At 39.9% G+C, this 21,761-nt stretch overlaps 1 protein-coding gene across 1 annotated transcript; it reads right to left on the bottom strand.

The window, feature by feature from the left end:
- Positions 1-11,010: 11,010 nt before the first annotated feature.
- Positions 11,011-18,199, bottom strand: LOC147633896 (AT-rich interactive domain-containing protein 2-like). Its single transcript, XM_086804961.1, has 4 exons — positions 18,099-18,199; positions 13,597-13,725; positions 12,636-13,515; positions 11,011-12,549 (listed from the first exon to the last, which is right to left on the bottom strand). Exons 2-4 carry the CDS (start codon positions 13,647-13,649, stop codon positions 11,485-11,487), a joined length of 1,998 nt encoding a protein of 665 aa, XP_086661087.1. The 5' UTR covers positions 13,650-13,725; positions 18,099-18,199; the 3' UTR covers positions 11,011-11,484.
- Between the last annotated feature and the right edge of the window lie 3,562 nt (positions 18,200-21,761).

Below are 21,761 nucleotides of genomic sequence, written 5' to 3'. Positions count from 1 at the left end.
CAACCTGGTTTTATTTAGCTTCTTTAAAAAACGTGACCTCTTCAATCACGTTCTTTAGCTTTTAGATTCAAGATCTAATCCTCACTTTACTTGTAGGAAAAGCAAGTGATGTTTTGGGGGTTATCTTAGATTGTTTTGGTGGCATGGGTGAGGACCAAAGATGTGAGTGGCTTTGGAGGAGGCAATGACCATCATGTCTTTGTAGGAAGTGTTGGAAGTGAGTTGGTGGTCTACGGAGGTGGTGTCTTCTATAGGTTGGAAGGATTCACGAAGAATCCTAGCCTGGTATGTGTGCTAGCAATGTGAGAGGTCTAGTGCAAGGATAGGCAAGGAGGCAATGTTGGACCTTCTAAGGCAACTCGCCCACAATGTGTAGGTTATGGTAGAGAAGTAGGTGGATGTTCCCATCCAAACTATGCTGGATGGGGCCCGATCTACCAACCATGACTCCACCGTGTAGGAATACCTTGACCTTGAACTTCCTGAGGACGGCCTCCACGGTTCCACCCAAATGTTTTCTCCACTACATGAGTGTATGCTTCGACATTACCTTGGTACACAACCCTCATAAGAGCTGCCTCTTTACCATATTCTTGCCTCCTCCTCCTTGGACTTCTATTGTTGGATGATGGTGACAATTCGAACACCCTAGTTAGAGCCTCAAAGTAATGCTCCAAATGTTGCCTGTCCCTTGCACTACTATTTTTGTGCACTACTTTTTGCAGCTCCTACATCTTGTTATCAAGGCATCCAAAACACTGAGCAAAAAAAAAACCAAGCAACCATGAGAGAAATTCTAATTTATTAAAACCTGATATGTGATATGAATTTAATACTTCAACTAAGATGATGAAATTTAAACTTTATTAAAGTAATTTTTATATCACACTCACGCATATTAGATCTTTGTGTGGCTTAAAAATGGGTTCCAATTTGAATGGAGATATAATGTGAGTGTGTTGTGGTGATGATTCTCATTGGAATAATCATGGGTATGTGGTATTGAGGAGTTGTTGTCCTTGTGGTGGTGTCTATTATATTCAAAACCTGTAAAGCTTCACTCTATTTCAAGAGGTGTGTGTGTTATGTGAGGGGTGTTGTGTGAATGCACTCTTTCAAGATACTACTCATGGGCATCACATTAACGGGGTTTTGAGTTATTAGGCTAAGTTCAATTTCAAGGAGAGGAAGGTTGAACATAAGGTATATTTATATCTCATTGAACACTCCCAAATTGTAGCAATCCGTGTTATATGTTGTATTAAGTGTGGGGGGGTAACAAAGGATGATTCTCTCACTTGTATTGGAACCCTGGCTATAAGACATATTCACTGAGGGTTTCCCACTCAACATTGTAAGTTCTTTCCGCACTAAGTATGAGTGGTTTATGCTACTCCAACTACCAGAAGGGTTGAGTAACGTTCGTATTGCTCGAGATCTTTCGGACTGGGTTATAGATGTAGAAACTGTAGAGAAAGAAGAGGTGGATAGTAACTACTTTTATGTGGATGATTTGTATCTTTTGATAGACAAAGTCATGTATCTACCTTATGATTATACCCAGCAATGGTTTCTTGTATAGAGTCGAGTTTATATATATATATATCAACCATGTTTTCTTCCTTGGGTCTGATATAGTGGTGATGGGTTGGTTGGTCATTATTCTCCTGGGGTTTTTTATGTGAAGCTAAGAGTGGTATTTTTTTATTCCATAAAAGTGTGTCAGTGGTTTGCTTTTGTCAGTTGGTTGTGTAGCTATCCAATATCTATCATTAAACCATATCTACTTATTTGGAATAAATTCAGTGACATTTTCTTGGGAGGTTCATGTTTATTCAATAGAGGTTGGTCACAATAGGTTTGGGGTGTTCTTCTCATATGTTCTAAGAGTTGAGGGTTGACAAAGAGTTGTAGGCGGCACAGACTAATTTCTTCTCACCTCACATCCTTTTGGTGTTCCCAATGAGGAACCTATTTCAAAAACCTTTGGTTTGTCAATTGTGTTGATATGGCTCAAGATTTTTCACTTTTCCATGGGTTGCCGCCTGAAGATGAATTTATGGATTAATTGGACACTTGCTTAATAAAAAATAGACAAGAGCCTATCTTTATGCTAAGGATTCTTTATTACTACTTATAGGATGATGCCCGATAATGGTTGAAGGTTTATGAAGATTCTTTACAAGCCAGAGACCCTCCACAAGATCTCACTTATTATGAAGCTACAAAACAAGAGTTCCTGTAGCACTACCAAAAGACTGAGATCCTAATCAGGTGTGGCATGAAATTCTGGCACTTACCTAGAAAGATAATGTGGATGTTTATATTTATCATTTCACAAAGATGTGGGATAGGTCGTGTGTTGCTTTAGGGAATAAAATCCCTTCTTCTATGTTGAAAAAAGATAAAGTTGATGGGATAAGGGAGAATCTAAGGTTGAAAGTAGAGTTGAAAAATAGTCAAAATTTTGAAGAACCTGTGGATTTAGCCAGGGAGAAAGAGTGGAAAATGATTAGGTTGGATCAACTTGGCAAATAAGTAAGCCATAGTATGGAGATTATGGAGGAGGAAGTCAAAGGAGAAGCTACAAATTTAGTGCAAACCTCACCTCGGCTGTTTTAGTGAAAAGCCAAAATGATGATAAATTAAAAAAGGAGATGCATGAAGTAGTTAACCTCTTCAAGAACCTTAGTTTGAATTTGCTAGGGGATGGAAGAGGTAGAGGTAGAGGATGTAGACCACCTAGTCTAGGACCTAAAGCTTATGGTGGTGAAGGACGTAGTGAAGGAAATGGAAGAGATAGAGGAGTGCTTAGAAGAAGGTTTGAACCTTATAATTATTTTAATTGTGGTGAATGGGGGCCTTAATTGTGATAAACCTTTTAGAAGAGGGGGAGATATGTATCCTTTACCCTCAACCTTGCCTAATCATAGTAATGATTTTGCAGTGTCTATGTGCAAGCTCCTGAGACTGGGACAAGGTGTTCTATGTGAATCCTTCAATAGGTGCGTTGATGTTGTAGGAGCAATCTTACTCCAACAAGGAAAAAGAAATCTTGACATGAATCCTATTATTACTATGCAAGTAGGGTGAAAACTGCCATGGAAAGAGGCTATAGTGAAGCAGAGCAGGTAATGATCAGTGTGATCTTTGCTTCTTGTAGAAGGTTTTAACATCATCTCCTTCCAAAGCCTTTTGTGTATATATGAAGGGTGCAGATTTGGTACTAAGGAGGGTGCCGTGGAGAGAGGAGATGTATAGGATCCTTGAAGCTAATAATGAAGGAGAATGTGGTGGTCATTATGCTTTGAACATAACTCTGCATAAAGTGTTTTTGGAAGGTTATGTTTGGCCTAGTATATCCAAAAAGATATATCTCATTGGTGTAGGTCTTGTATATGCAATGTCAGCAAATGGATAAAAGGGTGTTAAAGTATGAGCTCAGGCATAATTTTCTCTCTTTTGATGTGTTTGAAAGATGTAGTGGGGCCCTTTGCCCATGACATCTAGAAGAAAATGCTACATTCTTACTGCTGTGGATTATCTTTCAAAATGGGTGGATGCTAGAGCTGTGAAGTAGGTTGAAGCCAAAGAAGTAGCCAAGTTTGTATATGAAGACATCTGTTGTAAGTTTGGTGTACCTTTGAAGCTTGTCTCAAATATTGGACCAGGATTTAGAGGGGATCTCATGACTCATTTGTGTGCTAAGTTGAGAATTCAACATAAGTAATGGGATGAATGAAAGGTTCAATGGTGAACTTATGAAGATGTTGACCAAAATGATGGAAGGTTATGGTAAAACTTGGGATTTAGAGTTGCCAAGTGATTTGTGGGCTTACAAGATTGCAATCAAAGAGAGGAAACCAGGTTTTCCCCTTTTCATTTGGTGTTTGAAAAGGAGGCTTTGTTACCTATAAAAGTTGAGATACCAGTAGCAGTAAAGGTACTAATGAAACATCAAGAAGCAGGTAGTAATGCCTTACAACAAAGACTTTTGTATTTGTGAAAAATACAACTTGACAGAGTTCAAGCTTTTGAGCATTATGCTCAAGTGTTGCTGAGAAATCAAGAGAGGTTCAATCAGGAAGTCAAAGACAAAGACATTGGAAGAGGCGATCTTGTCCTCAAATATAACAACAGGCTGGATAGTACGTTTCAAACAAAATTCCAAATCAAGTGGGAAGGACCATTTTGTGTAAATTTAGAAAAATTAAAAAATGGAACTTATCAACTTGTAGATCTAGATGGAAAGTGGCATAAGAAGAGAGTGAATAGGTTAAAGAAATACATAGCTCGTCTTATGACCATAACAAAAGATGAGTTATTTTGGGACCAGGTTGCAGATGAAGGTTTTTCTTAACAAAAAAGAAGAATGAGATTTTGGCATGTGTACCCCTGTCGAGCATGAATTCTCTAGCAATTGGGGGGGGGGGGGGGGGGGGCAAAATACATGAGGATAGAAAAATGAACCAAAAAAACATGTATATTTGTATAAAACTCTGGAGTTTGTGTGTCAAAAACACTGATGGTTGGTTTGCATTTAGGGTAGGTATCACAGCATGGTTGTTTACTGAGTAGAGGGGATTATGCTTTGAAGTGCATTTTTACATTTTGTATATATAGCATTATGCATGGTGTGGGGGAACATCACAACTCAAGTGATGATGATGAATTTGCTGGGAGGAGATTCCCTTGAATTAAGGGTTGGTGAGAATAACCAAGGTGTGGTGGCATTAAAGCATCATCTTTGGTTTGTATATTAGTAACGGAAATATATTAGTTTTAGACCATATACCAAGATATTATGGGGTAGTTGAAGGGACGTTATATTAAGGCATTAAATACCTTAATATCAACGTCATATTGAAGGTGACCGTGAGCGCGTCGAAGAGCTGGTCACGGGGGGACTCTCTGGAACGCCAAGAAGATGCAATCAAAGCTAAAAATAGAAGGAGAATGGATAGTGGGAGGTGAGGCAGTCGTCTGGAGAAGTGATGGCAAGCATGTGTAGAGTGAGGCGCCGCCAACAACAGGACTAGAAAGGAATGAAGACTCAGTCGCCTTCGAGGGTGCTTAGCACTGAACATTATAAATAAGTGATATGATTCGAAGTAGCTTGCAAGTGAGTACTGAGCAGAGGGGGAGATGCTGCTGCATTGATCACCTTAAGCTCAAACAAGATAACCATGCTGAGTTTTTAGTTGGCAGCCGGCTCTGTTCACACAGAAATCAATGGTGGAGGCTATTCACATAATGTTCAAAAGAGGACATCATTTTTGATGTTTTATGGAGTGGGGCATGTTCCTCTGCTTTGGATGGAGAGGCTACCTACATCACTTGACTTTAATACTCAAACAATAATGAAGAACATCTTTGGCTTGATGCTGGCAAGGGGTATCTTGTGTGCATGTGTGTTGTGAGAGTGTGTTATGGTGATGATTCTCATTGGAATAATCATGGGTATGTGGTATTGAGGAGTTGGTGTCATTGTGGTGGTGTCTATTATATTTGAAACCTTGTAAAGCTTTACTCTATTCCAAGCCTTGTGTGTGTTATGTGTGCGGTGTTGTGTGCATGCACTCGGGGGTAATAAAGGATTAACACCATGATTCTCTCACTTGTACTAGAACTCTGGCTACAAGACATATCCACTGAGGGTTTCCCACATTGTAGGTTCTTTCCGCACTGAGTATGAGTGGTTTGTCCTAATCCAACTACCGACAGGGTTGAGTAATGTCCATATTGCTCGAGATCTTCTAAACTGGGTTATAGATGTAGAAATTGTAGAGGAAGAAGAGGTGGATAGTAACTAAATTTATGTGGATGATTTGTATCTTTTGATAGACAAAGTCATGTATCTACCTTATGGTTGTACCCAGCAGTGGTTTCTTGTATAGAGTCAAGTTTTTTTTTTATCAACCATGTTTGTCTTCGTTGGGTCTGTTATGGTGGTGATGGGTTGGTTGGTCATTATTCTCCTGGGCTTTTTTATATGAAGCTAAGAGTAGTATTTTTTTTATTCCATTTAAGTGTGTCACTGGTTTGCTTGTCAGTTGGGTGTGCACTTACCCAATATCTAGCATCAAACCATATCTACTTATTTGGAATAAATTCAGTGTGACATTTTCTTGGGAGGTTCATGTTTATTCGATAGAGGTTGGTCACAATAAGTTTGGGGTTTAACAAAGAGCCTTAGGGTGTTCCTCTCACATGTTCTAAGGGTTGAGGGTTGACAAAGAGGATTTGTAGAAGCAGAGACTAATTGCTACTCGTCACCTCATAACGTCAAAGTCAGGTGGGCATGCGCAAGGACCATAGTCAAGTATACTAGAGTTGAAGCAATGCACCTATGAGTTCTTTCATGGTTAGCCATTTTCCAGGGCAAGTAGCCGAGGAACACGAATGATGTTATGTTTTTAAGATGTCAACAAAACTAGGCCTACTTCTGGAATAGATTTAGTCAAACCAAATGCGTCAAACTAGCAATGGAGATTTGAAGAGGGCATGGGTTTGCTTTGATCATGTGCGGAGAGTTCAAGGCTCGACCACTATGGCTGCTCATGTGTATGATCCCAAGTGAGGGGCATAAGAGATTACTAAGTGGTGTCAATGTTTACGTTTAAAAAAAACTAATACTCTTTGGAGATGTAGTGTGAAGGAGCTCATGACATTAGCTACATGATGCGAGATGAAGGAGGATACAGCTGCACAAGTTCTATTCTGGAGAATGCTACATGAGGTGGTGGAGATGAAGGGATTTCTAGCACCAGATTTCTTTGGCTTCATGGCTACGAGGTGCGTGCTAATTTGAGGGCAGTCTGAAATGTGTACAACAATGGTCCCGACAATACGATGGAGAGTAGGGAATGTTCGTGCCTGACATGTTGGATAGGCATAAATATCAAGGTATAGAAGCGGAGTGTAGAAGGCTACAACAAAGACAATTGACCATGTCTTGTCATTGTCATGCACCATTGTGGTTGAAAGGGTAATAAAGAAACTGGAGCATGAGATCTTTATAATGACGATAAGCAATTCTACCATTAGAGGTGAAAGATATGATATCACTATTACAAAACACCCCAGTTGTACATGTCAAGACTTTTAAATCAGGGCAATTGGGGGATGTGCATTTGTAGCATGCAAGAGTGAGAGAGAGATAGAGAGCGTGAGAGATAGAGAGGGAGAAAGAGAGAGAAGTTTTTTTTAAGGACGTTACAAATTATAAGGACATTATATAATTTGCTTCGTATAAAGAATGAATTGACTGAACTTTTTAACCATTATATAGTTAGGTGATAGAAATGACGATAATTATTATTTTATTTTTTGCATGTTTAATAAGATATGGAGGACACTTTTTCTTCCCTATTTTGTAGAATAATACAACAATTGGAATATCAAGGATGATACAAATGGCAAGAGTAGTACAAGAAATATCAAGGATGATACAAATGATAAGGGCATTAGAATTTTCTTCGTTAAAGGAATGAATTGACTGATCCTCCACCACATTAGTGGCAATAATTAATATTATATTCTTTGTATATTTTACATTTTTCGTGCACACTTTTTCATGCATGTTTTACATAGTAATGCAACCTATGGAGTAAATAGGTCTTGTGTTATTGTGGGAGAGAGGGAGAGCTTAAGCTCCTTGCAAGAAAAGTGCACACAACACGAGTAGACAAGCACACAAAAGGCTAAATTTTATTCTATTATATTCTCTTCTCTTCTCTTCTCTACAACTATAACATAAAAGTACTAATCTACTATAATATACATCCATAATGTGAACCCAACTACACGAGCTGGCGCTCTAACTATGCCATTACTCTAGTACACCAAAGTGTTTGTCACACAGCTTGTAAACCACTAACGGCATATCACCCAGAATCTCACCAATCTAGCTAGTGGCATAAGTGCGGAAGCAAGCAAGCTATCATCACTAGTTGAGCTTGATAACTCAACACTCCCCCTTGAGCTCAACTCCACACACTACACTCCGAGTAATCTTCTAAACTTGCATAGCTTATCTGTACGTAAAGATGTCAGCCACATGATCTCTGCTAACATACACCAAATCCACGTCACTTGCTAAAACCATCTCCCTATAAAATGATAATACACCTCGATGTACTTCGTCCTAGCATGGTAGACTAGGTTATTGCATGTTGTATGTTGTCACAATAAATGATAACGGCCCTATCCACGGGCTCACCCATATCACTAAGTAGCTTTTGAAGCCAAGCTACCTCACAAGCTTCTTTTGCCCCTGTACTCTGCCTCTATACTCAACAAGACAATTGTTAGCTATTTCTTGCTGCTCCAACTCACAGCAACACTCCCAAAAAAAACATAAAGCTATTGGTAGATCACTTGTCTGAGACACTACTAGCCCAATGAGCATCTATATACCCATGTAGCTATATCTCTCTGAGAGCCTTATAGAAAAGTCCAAAAACAACAGTGGACTTTATGTATCTGAGAACCCATCTAGCCACATCAAATGATGGCTTTCTAGGGACCTACATAAACTAACTCATAAGTCCAATAGCATAGCTCAAATTTGGCCTAGTAATGGTCATGTAGATCAAGCTATCCACTATGTGCCTGTATATAGTAGGGTCTTCCAAGAGCTCACCTATATCTACGAAAAGCTTAGTGTTTTGCTCCAATGGCACTGAAATAGGCTTATAGCCTATCATACCATACTTGGACAACATGTCCAAGCCATATTGCCTCTTTAAAATAATAAAATGTCATCTGTAAGTGATCTCACCAGCTCTATATCAAGAAAATACCACAACTCACCCAAATCTTTCATCTCAAACTTTTGCTTCAAAATCATCTTAACATCATGTATATCAACATCAATATCACCAATGATAATCAAGCTATCCACATAAATGACTAACAGCATGATCCCCCTATCTGTTTTTTTCACATAAAGTGAAAAATATGCATTAAATATTAAAATCCAATGGTAACAAGATACTGCCCGATCTTGTGTTTAACTATGCTATGGGTCCTGCTTCAAGCCATAAAACAAGGCTTTGTGTAACCTACACATAAAATATGAATGTGCATCGTTCTCATAACCTAGTGGTGGCTACATCATGTAAACTTTTTCTTATAAATCACCATACAACTCACAAACTTGTTCAGAGATACATCTACATCTGTGCGTAACCCTTGCCAACCAGTCTTGCCTTAGACCTATTCACAAATACACATGTTCAGAGATACATTTGTGCATAACTCTTGGCAACCACTCTTTCATTATATATGTGCACAGATTCATCTGAGTTATGCTTGACCTTGTAAACCCACTTACATCCAATTGCCATCTTAGGCAAAGGTACTAATTCCTATATCGCATTTGTATCCAATGCCACACATTAGATTCATGTTGTTGCTATCCATGATTTTTCTGTTTCCAAAACAGCCTGCACCTCAGTCTCTAGATCATGATCTTCCTCTACCTCTACCTATATCTGAGTAGGACTACTCATGTGAATTTTCGGAGGATAAACCTCCTCCCAAGGTTCATCTCCTTACAGATGTGGAGAGCAATCACAAATCAAGAAAGTCCTCTAGAACTCCAATGGAGTTTTGAAGCTGGCTCTATTCCTTACCAAGACCATTCAAGCACACCGATACCATATCATCATCATCTACTAGTGATCCAATAGAAGCAAGGACATTTGCAATCCCTTTAACCTTCACCAAGTAATCATTTATACTTAGCTTCGCATTATGCAACTAGCTACATCTTCCAAGCTTGAGTGTTTGTATTATACATCTTCACATTATGCAGCTCTTGCTTTAGCTACATTTTTTGAGCTTCAATGTTTATATTGTACATCTTCACCAAGGTGTCCCAAGTCTCCTTAGACATTTGTGCGTTTTGTATATGCACAATCATAGTCTATCAACAAACAGACACCCAATATAACACCTTTTTGGCTCTTTTATGCATGCATCTACTATGGGATCTGCAATCTCTAGCTTCTTTTCATAACATGTGGTAAACTCCCATAAGGAAATTTGTCATCTTAAACTTTCATGCTTGGAAATTATTCTTGTCCATCTTCTCGCTCATAATTTGAGATAGATTATCAGACATGATTACCTGTAGTAATGTACCAAATAGTGCTTGCAAATACTTTTGCACTTATAGCAAACTTGCAATCTCCAACAAAGCGGTACCGTACACTTGTTATACTGCAACAGTACGCCCCAACTATAACACACAAAGGTCGGTCCATAATATGAACCCAACTACATAAGCTGGTGCTATAACTATGCCATAATTCTAGTACACCAAAGGGGTGCTATAACTATGCCATAATTCTAGTACACCAAAGGGGTTGTCACACAGCCTGTAAACCACTAGCGGCATATCGCCCATAATCTTACTAACCCAGTCAATGGTGTAGGTGTGGAAGCTGTCGCCTGAACGGATCACCAATGTCCACAACCCTAGTTAAACTCGATATCTCAACAAGGCAAATGCCACCGTGTAGAAAGAGCTAAAAGAGTAGGATATTTGGCTCCTCCTTACGAGGGCCAGAGCCTCTATCAGAATCTTGACTAAATCAAGGATGTAATGTCAAATGCCTCCTAGTGGAGCCTCTAGGTCTGTCCAAGCATGAGCAACTTGGCATTACGACATTGTAGATGAAGAAAGGTATGCTCCTCGTGGAGTTAGTCGTGTCAATCCATTCCCACTCACCAAGGTCCCAATGTAGATATTTGATAGGATATCCACCATATAGCCATAAGCACCATGAAGCATGAATAACCATCATTGGGGAAGAGTTTGTATACTACCGACGCTTCCCAGAGCGACCCTTTCTAGGGATGGAACTAAATGTCAACATGCAACCTCACAGTGCCAAGTCGTCCCACGTGTACTCTAATGATCACTAATAGACAGTCTGATATATGCCAGCGTGTGAGCATGCCTGGATATCACACCAATAAACTCCATAGTAGCCAAGAGCAAAAAAATTAAATAATTTTCAATTAGGATAACAACTTGCATCCAAAAGCCACAGTTGAGCCTCAATAAGAGACATCAAAAAAAGTCTTACAATATATCACTGCTGGAACCATGATACCACTTCCAAGCGGAATCATGTGGGCTTTGCATATTGAAAATCCAGCCTCCCTTTAAGGGATCATGGTTAATTTCGTCTTCCCAAAGGCATTGGGTTTTAGTGGCTGCACCCTTTCCATTAGGTAGCATCAACACCGCATGCGATATTGCCTCAGAATACCACAAAAATGCTGTCCTTCTGCATCATCGAGCATTTCATGTCACCCAGTACATTTCAAGAATTAATTGAATTTCGTCCGCCACCCACCAAAACTACTTGCATGAAAATTCCAACCTTTGGGTCAGCTGACTATGCAAAAAGCTCTGCAAAATGAACCCGCTAAAGCAGCACATTGCAGCAGAAAGTCCCTCCTTTCTGACTATTGCTTTCTCTCAATCCATGTCAGACCTTCGGCTTTCTCAAATGGATATGGAGAGCTGCTGGTAGCAGATGTTGATGAAGTGGCTTCCCGACATTGTGTCAAAGAAAAACATCTCGGCATGATTCCATCCTTCTCGACTGACTTCCCATATTTTATCCCCGAAATCTCTCCAACTGCACTGTCACATTCAGTGGTTAGAAGCTCCCTTTCGTCATCATCGCTGTCGATTGATTCGGGCACTGTGCGATTCTCAATTGCCCTCCGCCGGACAACAAAAACATTGAAATAATAGCTCACCAGTTCCTTGACGGTTCTTAAAGGCAAAGCAATGGGCAGCTCATCCCAAAAATTCTTCCCCAATGATGACGGGTTCATCTTGACTGTAATATCAAAAGCCAACTCTTCATCCTTTGTCCAGTGCCCAGAGACCATCTCACCCATGTCATTGAAGCCCCAACTGTTGAAAGCTTCACCTAGTTCTCCCTTTATCTTCTTTCTCTCTTCCAGCACATGAAGTCGTACACATTCTAAAGACATAGGATTTGCGCACACACAAGTGAGAGGCCGTCCCCTACCTACTCTTTCATTGTCTGCAGTCATATTCTCAGAGCACGGAAGCGGCCACACAAGCCTTCCACCAAGTCCCATACTAGCTGAGTCACATGACTGCCTGACACTGCTGAGCCACCCATCAGTTTCCTTGTGTATCAACTCAGTTTTAACAGTCCACGGAGGAATTTGGGCCTGGAAGTGCACTCCGATAGGTATCCTTTTCCGAGCCGCTTTGTTGTTCAAAAGATATCCAATACTCAGGGCTTCACTCATGGATTTCATGTAGGCACTGGAGTAGTCTGCTCCCTGTTCACCACGAACTGCAAACATCTGATTGGGGGGCTGATACAACCATGCTGATCGGAATGCCTGTACATCAAATGCATTGCCAGGAAGATGCAATCCACATTTGATAGCGCGTGTCTGATTGGCTCTTAGCTTTTCGAGTGTTCTCTTGTTGGGTTTGGGAAGCTCCTTGTAATACAAGGCAGGTGGGATCCTTTGTTTAGTCTGCAGATCAGCCAAGTTGTGATGAGATCTGCACTCAAAAATACAGCTTAAAACCATGCACATAGAGTTTGTTGCAGACACCTTACCATGTTGCCTGATGAGCTCCCATAATAAATCATATCCTTTCTTCCCCACAGAACAGCTCTCACTTTAATAAACATCGTCAAGCAATTCTCCGCCCAAGCTTCATTCTGATTGGACCCTCGAGGACCTTGACCCTTCTTTGGATCTCCTGGATTCAAAGCTAGGCGCCTTACCCATTCAACCACACCTGCAAGTGTGTCAACCCCCTTGGATATGGGCGCCCTCTGTTCTGATATACAACAGCCCATGGCATGCCCTTCCTGGAAGTAAGACAGCCTCCGTCGTTTAGAAGGAGTCTCGCCATTACTTTCCTGATGACTGTCACTTGAATCAGGAGATAGACTGCCACCGCTTCCAGCAACATCACAATCTAAAATGTCAGTAGAAGACTCTTCTGCATTCTTGGCAACCCATAACTCCACACTTGTCCTGGATGGATGCAGCCCGCTTTTCAGTAACCCCCTGCCGTCTTCGAACGCCTTCAAGTACTTCGCATACACCAGTTTCAGGGCAGCTCCACAGTCTTGTCCAAAGCAAAGATTTTCAGAAATAGCAGACCACATTGAGGTATCCGTGGCTCTCTCATAGCCCCCATAAGCCGTTACTTCTGCGCACAGCCGTAATAGGTCAACTTCTTTCCCTCCTAGAAGAACAGGTAAAGGTCTTGTTTCATTCTCATGGTGAGTTTCAAGGAGCCTATGGACAGCCACCACAAGATCTTCCTTTGGGGTGCTATCTGCCAGCAGCTCATGGGGGTTTAGCTGTATTCTCTGAGCTTCACTGTAATTGTCAGCTGTCATGGTAGTAGCCAACTGCATGTCTTGTTCAGCTGCCACAGTTACTGAGAAGCCATACTGGTTTGAGGCATCTGCTGCATATAAACTGCATTATCACAGACAATAGGTTGTTCCTAAGCAGCTCATTTGAAAAGCCTCAGCATTACTACAATCATCAATGCCTTACCTGAAATCATTTGTCAGAGCCATGTGATGGGCTATGTTGCTCCCTTCAGCCATTACTATGTCTCTTTCACCTTTTGAAACACTCAATCGGCACGTGTTACAGTCAATGGTTGCATCTGCTTCACATAAACTGACACTGCCAGCACGCACATACAAAAGCTGTTTCATAAAAAAATGATGGATGTGAACAGAAGATACCATAGTGTGTTTTCATTCATTTACCATGCTAGAAGTCACCACATGCTAACATAAGCATTATTCACAATATTAACAGAAACACTTTGGCCTGTGGGCTGCAACAAACATACACAGCCATCTTTCAGCTCCATTTAGCCATCAGCCACGCCTTTCAGCTCTCTTCAGCCTAACTAAGGACAATTCCAACACTCTTTCTCAGCCCAAAATAGCCAGGAATTGATATTAAACTCTGCTGCTCCTGCTCCCTTCCCTCCTCGTATTTGTAACCGAGGCCATGCGCAACTTCTTGGGAGCGTAGGATATAGGCTTACAAGGTCTCTCCACATCCTAGAGGAGCTCTTGGACTCAAGAGTTCACAAACGACGCAGCAGCCTACCTCCTTACTATGGAGGGAAGCCTGCAACATATTATCCACCATGATCAAGGTTTTTTTTTCCCCCGCCTCTAGGGCAAGAATCGACCGGAAGGAATCCTACGAACTCTAGGTGGGTTCTAGCCCCTCCCCAACTTGGAGACCAACTGAGGCCTTTCAATGAATCCTTGAGGGCACCTCACGAGTCGTGTAACATACATGCATTGCGGAAGCGTGTTCATGATTAATGCTAAGCAAAGAAGATTAACCCTAATCCTATGTTTAGCAAAGACACAAAAGAGAAGGAGAGATAGACCTAATCTACTGTATATTGCCAAAACATGCTATATATACAATGATCTTGCTGATTCACAGCTTCATGATGCATACCATACCTTCTACTTGCAATCGGACAAGAGAAGCTCTTGCCGATCCACCACGAAGCTCTTGCCGATCCACCACTGTGTCCTTGCAGCCTTGCAAACTGACAAATGGATCCTCTTGATCTTTGAATGAAGATTCTAATGAATGCCTAATGATCCTATTCAAAAAGGCATGAATTCGTAATCAAGTCAGTTTTGCCTATTTTTCCCACAAAACATTGTCCAAAAAGCCATATTTTGTGTCAAAACTATGCCCAAAAGGTGTCCCAACCATTGGGCTATGTCTTGGGCACTTCTAGGAGCTTGTAGGGCTCCAAAATCCACCCGAAATCTACCCATATATTTGCTAATGAGAATATACATGTCTATGAGCATCGGGATTAACGGATGCACATGACATCCCCTCCTGCAGAGCTTGGAGCACTAGGGTAATCCATACACTTTTGCTCCGATTCCGTTCTGGTCGTCCAATTAAAGACTGCACTTCATATCTATCGGCTCAATCCCCAAGCTCTTTGGGAACTATCAGGTTAACCACATCCTCCTCCAAATAGGATTTGGAAAGATCCACTTACTTGATGTGCGGTCTTGGTTCTAGTTTGGCTTCTGGCTCTCGCTTTCGCTCTGAATCTGGTTCTAGTTCCGGTTTCGGCTCTAGCTCGTGCATCCCCAGTAATGGCACCTCCTCGAAAATACCTCTTTCTGAGATCATGTCTCCTAAGAACTCTCGTCTTAGAAGCTCTCTTTTGGTTGCATCAATGCTCTCGATCATGGGCTGCTTCACAACCCTACGTGATTCCTCCTTGGCCTTTTGCTGATTGCTGCCAGAGCTTGTAGGGTTGCAAAATCCACCCTAAATCTGCCCATATATTTGCTAATGAGAATATACATGTCTGAGCATCGGGATTAACGGATGCACATGACACCTCGAGGATGCCACATTAGCATCAACATCACCCTTGAACCGTAGATAACCTTCCTCCTTTTGAAGCATTTGTCGAAAGCTCTTACACTAAAGCACAGCTCGGCTCTCCCATGCAAGCTGTTATGTCCCAAAGGCTAGCACTAGGATTAGGTTGATTAATCCTAGGGTTAGGTTTGCTAATTTGTGGGTTAGGGAGGCTAAAAGATTAGTATGCAAGCTGATTATAACAATTAAGGCTCATAAAAGCTTTTAAATTAATAATTCAGCTAATTATCATAACGCTACCACATGCTCCGTACTGGCCCCACACCTTGGAGTAGAGGTGGACTTATAGTTTATCAACATTTCGCTCATTGATAGAAAAATCCATAAAAGCATCATATCCATGAGATATTCAGATATTTCTTGTCTATAAACTCAACAAATTCGTCCATAGAAATTACTTGTGAAGCCCAATATCTATATAAATCTCGTCCAAGAAAGAAATCTCCATAGATATATAACATCAATCATAGCTCGAAGTCCAACTCTTCGATGACAAGTTATCTTATCTTAGATATAAGACTCATGAAACTTCAACCATATGAATCAAACTTTCACCCATGTCCAAAAACCCTTCACAAAAATAAAATTTTGTGCCTTTCTTAACTCTTCACTGACAAGTTACCTTATCTTAGATATAAGACTCATGAAACTTCAACCATATGAATCAAACTTTCACCCATATCCAAAAACCCTTCACAAAAATAAAATTTTGTGCCTTTCTTTTTGCTTCAATTCATCCAAGTACAAATTTATGTGCCTATGTACTCTCTTGATTGTGTTTTACACGTACTAAGTCTTGATCCAATGATGTCCTCAAGTTTGCACAAACTTGATCCAATGATGTCCTGAAATTTGCACAACATCAAACCAACCCATAAAATTAAGTAGCACAACTCACCTCCTAACGTAAAAGCTTTCACTACACATACACGTAGTGCTAGTCCCCAGTCCTTCCTTTCTATCGCACCAAATAAGCCTCCAATGCTTCATGAAGCGATATTCAAGATGATCACAAATATGAGGCTCATGCCTGAAGTTAGATTTGCTTGCTACCTTTTCTCAAGATTAATTTCAAACGTTTTTATCTTTCTTTCTTTTTTACATCGTTCAACAATCTCCAAGAATCCACCTATTCAAGTTGTTAGATATTTCATGATAATGCATCTCTCCCTCCCTCCCTCCTCTCCTCCCTCCCCTTTTCTACCTAGTCATTCCTAAATAAGCTTCTAACACTTCATAAAGCACCATTCAAGATTATCCCAAAAACAAGGCTCGTACCTAAAGTTCATTTTGATTGCTCCCTTTTCTCATCATTATTTATTTAATAATCACAAATTAAAAACAATCATCGTACAACAATATCCAATTATCCACCCATTCAAGTTGATAGTAAATCTCATGAAAATCTCAATCTCTCTCTCTCTCTCTCTCTCTCTCTCTCTCTCTCTCTCCACAATCCTTCCAGAGAGTCAAACGCCCCTCTGAGGGAAAGCACAATCCCTCTAGAGAGCCGCACTCTCCACTCACCAACTCTAGATCAAGGATTTGCTTCAACAACATAGACAGACAGCCCCAAAGATGGTGGATATTGAGGCCAAGTACACGATTCATGAGGAGGCTGATGTTTTATGAGGCCGGACATATGAGGTTCTTCTTCTACCTTCTTTATTATAAAGCTAGGGTCTGCGTAGTAGTGTGTTGACCTTGTCAATCCTTTCGATAGCTAGTCTTTTATTTTTTCATGTTGTCTTGACATCATGTTTACTCATGGATCACATGTAACAGCTTTTCGGTCTGATTGACCCTTTGGGTCTTTCAAAGATGATGTTAATCTCTCTCTCTCTCTCTCTCTCTCTCTCACACACACACACACACTCACTTTTATATTCAAAAATTATATATATGTAATTAACGATACATGGACAATTTAACAAAGAGAGAAACACTTGATGGGCAAAGCACATAAGGTGTGTATATTATACATGGTTTATTAAAAATACAAAGTGCCTGATGGTGCAAAGTATATGGAGGGGTGTGTTATAGAACATGTGTATGACAAGCAAGGTACATAATGCACATAAAGTGTGTTAATAATGCATTATCGATCTTTATACATGAAATATCTAGAGGCAATGCATCATAGTGCAAAGTAAATGGTTGTGTACTTAAAGAAACAAGTATATGATGTGCAAAGCACATAAAGATATGTATACCATACATGACTCATGTAAGACACATGTGCAAGATGTGGAAAGTACACACAAATACAACGGATGTGCATAGTACATGTACATACATATGATGTGCAAAGTACACGTACATACATATGGTGTGCAAAGCACACACACATACATATGATAGGCGAAGTACAAACACATACATATGATAGGCAAAGGACATCAAATGTGTATTCTACATGATTTGCATAAGAAGATTAATATATGTAGATATGCAAGCAAGAAAGATAGATGCAAATGGATAGACATGCACACGTATATGGAGTCAAGGAGTGAAGCAGGCAAATAGACGGAGAGCAAAGCAAGGAGGTTTTTACGAGCAGATGCAGATATGCAGGTGAGCGATGGCAGAAAGGGGAGTACCTGAGTCGTGAGGCGAGCGAGCTGCCTTTACGCACACTGTCTCTATCTCTCCCGCGCGCGCGCGCGCGCGCCACAAACGCGTTGCTTTCGCTTTTGGGGGGGGGGGGGGGGGGGGGAGGTTTTCGTGAATGGCCCTCTCCCTTCTCCTTTCCCTTCACAAAATAGAAGAGTTTCCACTTTCATCCTTCGTACCTTTAACGGCCACTTCCCCCACTACTAAACCATCCTAGGGTTGCCGGCCTTTGAGAATCCCCCTCTATTTTTTGCTTTAATAAATATTTATTTATGGTCTCGAATCCTCGCTTCTATTTTTAGCTTTAATAAATATTTATTTATGGTCTCGAATCCTTGCTTCTATTTTTAGCTTTAATAAATATTTATTTATGGTCTCGAATCCTCACAAACCCAACATTGTTAGGCTGTTCAAGATCTTGCTTTTGCAATTACCTTGGCCTCTGGCCTTCTTTTGAAACCCAACTTCAAAGGTGAGCTTCTGTTGAAGATTACATCGGGATCTCAAGGCCACCTCTATATAGCCTTCAAAATTTAGCACTTCTGTTAGGGCTAGTTCTATCTATTTTTCCCTTGCTTTAAGTCTTCCTCCTCCTCGGGGATTCTCTTCTTTCTATTATAAAGCCTCCCTTGCAGAGGAAGCCATATCGATAGTGTTTATAGTCAAACTTTGGGCCTATTCTCTTATGGTTAACAATTTGGCATAATTTTAGTGTTTTAAAAAAATGGTTTGCTTCAATGATTGTTATTAGACTCTTCTTTTTGGCTCTTAAAAACTCTCTCTCTCTCTCTCTCTCTCTCTCTCTCTCTCTCTCTCTCTCTCACACACACACACACAAATACAAACCGAGACAAGTCTTCAATGGTTACTACTTCTTTTTCACTCTTAAATGTCTCTCTCTCTCTCTCTCTCTCTCTCTCTCTCTCTCTCTCTCTCTCTCTCTCTCTCACACACACACACACATAAATACAAACCAAGACAAGTCCTTTGTCAACAATTTGGTGTAATTTAAAAAAAGGTTTGCTTCAATGGTTACTACTTCTTTTTCACTCTTAAATGAGTCTCTCTCTCTCACACACTTAGAGAGAGAGAGAGAGAGAGAGAGAGAGAGAACAAATCGTAAGCGATAATGTTGCACGACTCAATGATAGTGTGTTCAGATTAGATGTAAACTTCAGAGAATACAATCCTTTTGTAGGCATAAGCCTTATCTTTTGATTAAGTCACACACTTACTAAAACAATGACACATGACAACACTGCTTACTACATAACCATGTAATATCTAGCCTTAAGAGATTGATCACACATACACATACACATACACTGCTTACTACATAACCATGTAATATCTAGCCTTAAGAGACTGATCACACATACACATACACTCATACTCATAAGAGAGTGTTCACATGCACTCATACATAGTCAAACAAACTAGGGTTTATGATAACTTCCTTCTAATATAAACTTCTTTCTTTTGAAGAATTTCATCAACCCATCAAAAGAGAACTTAATAAAGTAAATTACCTGAAAGGGGTTCTAGTTATAAAAAAAATAGATCCACACATAGAGTTTTGTAAAAACTATTTTTTGATTAGAATGTGTGGATAAAGCTTCTAATAACATATTTTTTGCTTATAATACATTGGTTAGGACACTAGCCCTTCGAAGCATACAAGGACAAGATTTTCCCTTCAAATAACATATTTTTTGCTTATAGTAGAGTGGTTAGGACACTAGCACTTCAAAGCATACAAGGATAAGATTCTAGCTTATGGTGGTTACACAAGATGTAACTGAAATATTGATGATGATTTAATGTTGCCTTACAATACCTACCATAATAATACAATGCAAGGGGGTACAACTAGAACGAGTGATATTTATGGAGGTGTAAGAGAGGCAAGTTCAACATATTGTAGGTCAAGAGAAGCACATTATAGCTAAAAGGGATGGTGCAAGACCCTTTTAATATAAGAATGATTGATCATAAGCTAGTGTTAACCACTTTTCATATAAAAGGGACACCCTAAGACCCTTCATAATAATGACCCTTCCTGATTGTTGGTTATCATGGTTTGGCCTGCTCATCCTACCATAAGGTGCTTAACCATCTTACCCACTTGAATGGGTGCCTATCTTTTGTAAGACGACATGGGAGTATATAAAGAAAGCTTACCATGACCTTAATGTTGAGCTTAATGTCAAATAGGGAAAGTTTAAGAACTTTGTATATATACTTGCTTGAGACTAGTGATGGACCATTTTTTAAATTTTGGTCACCCTAGTGTGAAAACTAGTCACTTATATATGTGTCGGTTTTGACACTAAGCAATATAGACATTCATTCCCTTTACAATAGAATACTTGTGAGATCTTCACTTATTTACTCTTGCTTGCTTGTGAGATCTTCTCTTCTTAAGCAATAGACATTCATTCCCTTACAATAGAATAATTGTGAAATCTTCTCTTCTTTATTCTTGCTTGTGCTCTATTAAATCTTGCATACTTGAAGGATTGCTAGATAGGTTTGATCGTAGGTTTCTCTCTTCCATTAGCTTTTTCTCCATTCAACCTTTTGTCAGAGAGGACCACCATGAAGGAAATTCTCTTCTTACCTTCATCTAGGCATAGAGAGCTCTATCTTCACCCCATATCCATGACCAGAAAAGACTTATGTTTGGTGAAATCAATGGACCAGAAAAGACTTATGTTTGGTGAAATCAATGGACCATTCGGTGCAATCTAAAAAGCCTTTGGATAATGATTGAGGGTGTTAGTAGACCTTTATAGCCGAGTTCCACCAGCTCATTGTACGAACCACCATTAGCATCTCCTCCTCTATGATGTATCAATCAGTCGTGTAACATGCGTTGCAGAAGCGTGTTCATGATTAATGCTAAGCAAAGAAGACATTTTACTTAGTGTGAATTGGGTTGTGGGTTACATGGGTTGTGGATCATTTTTATGAAATTTCCTATGTGGGACTTAGACCTTAAAGAGAGGGGCCTCCCAAGGGCTCAAATATTGACTATCCCTCTAAATAATAGCATCACTGACAATTATGAAGATTAGGGGTGCATGGTATGGGACGGGCATGCCTCGAGGGTTCAGACTCATGTGTGGTCTTTATGTCAAGAGTGGCTTCCCATTGTATTTAGTTTGGATCCTATTATATATTTTGCTTTTAATTGTCCACTTTTTTCAAGCATGCAAAAGGGGAAGTAGCCAAAACTTAAACAATAAGGATTAGGAATATTGATTAACATTAATTAACTCTTAAGGCTTAATTAAGCACTATGCTAATACTCTACATCCTGAATTGAATTGGGCGAAGTTATTAAGCATCTTTAATAACAATTTAAAGATAAGTTATAGCCCAAATAACATAATTGGACTACCAGTAGATAAGAGATTGAAACACAACATGCTTAAGTCTTTAATTATTAACCCGATTAGGGGATAATTTAGAGGTTAATTTGAACCCAAAAAGGAGTATAATCCAAGCTAGAATTTAAGCTATTTCACATGGATTATGACATGAATTAAGATTAAAGTTAAGCCTACCTTTTTTGTGGCTAAACTTACTCTTAATTTGGAAATTGAAATTGACCCTAATTTTGAATTAAAAAGTAGAATTTGACTAAG

Source organism: Cibotium barometz, chromosome 11, assembly GCF_041138505.1.
Source record: "Cibotium barometz isolate CiBa-2024 chromosome 11, ASM4113850v1, whole genome shotgun sequence".
Classification (NCBI taxonomy): domain Eukaryota; kingdom Viridiplantae; phylum Streptophyta; class Polypodiopsida; order Cyatheales; family Cibotiaceae; genus Cibotium; species Cibotium barometz.
Note: the sequence above shows the minus strand (reverse complement) of the source record. Positions and strands in the feature narration are given on the sequence as shown.

Bases quoted from the DNA above. Each gene is read 5' to 3' on its own strand.
- LOC147633896 (XM_086804961.1), bottom strand. From the start codon at position 13,649: ATGGCTGAAGGGAGCAACATAGCCCATCACATGGCTCTGACAAATGAT. The intron at 13,516-13,596 runs GTAAGGCATTGA...GTGATAATGCAG, and splicing joins GCTCTGACAAATGATTTCAG to TTTATATGCAGCAGATGCCT. The intron at 12,550-12,635 runs GTAAGGTGTCTG...GCTGATCTGCAG, and splicing joins GGAGCTCATCAGGCAACATG to ACTAAACAAAGGATCCCACC.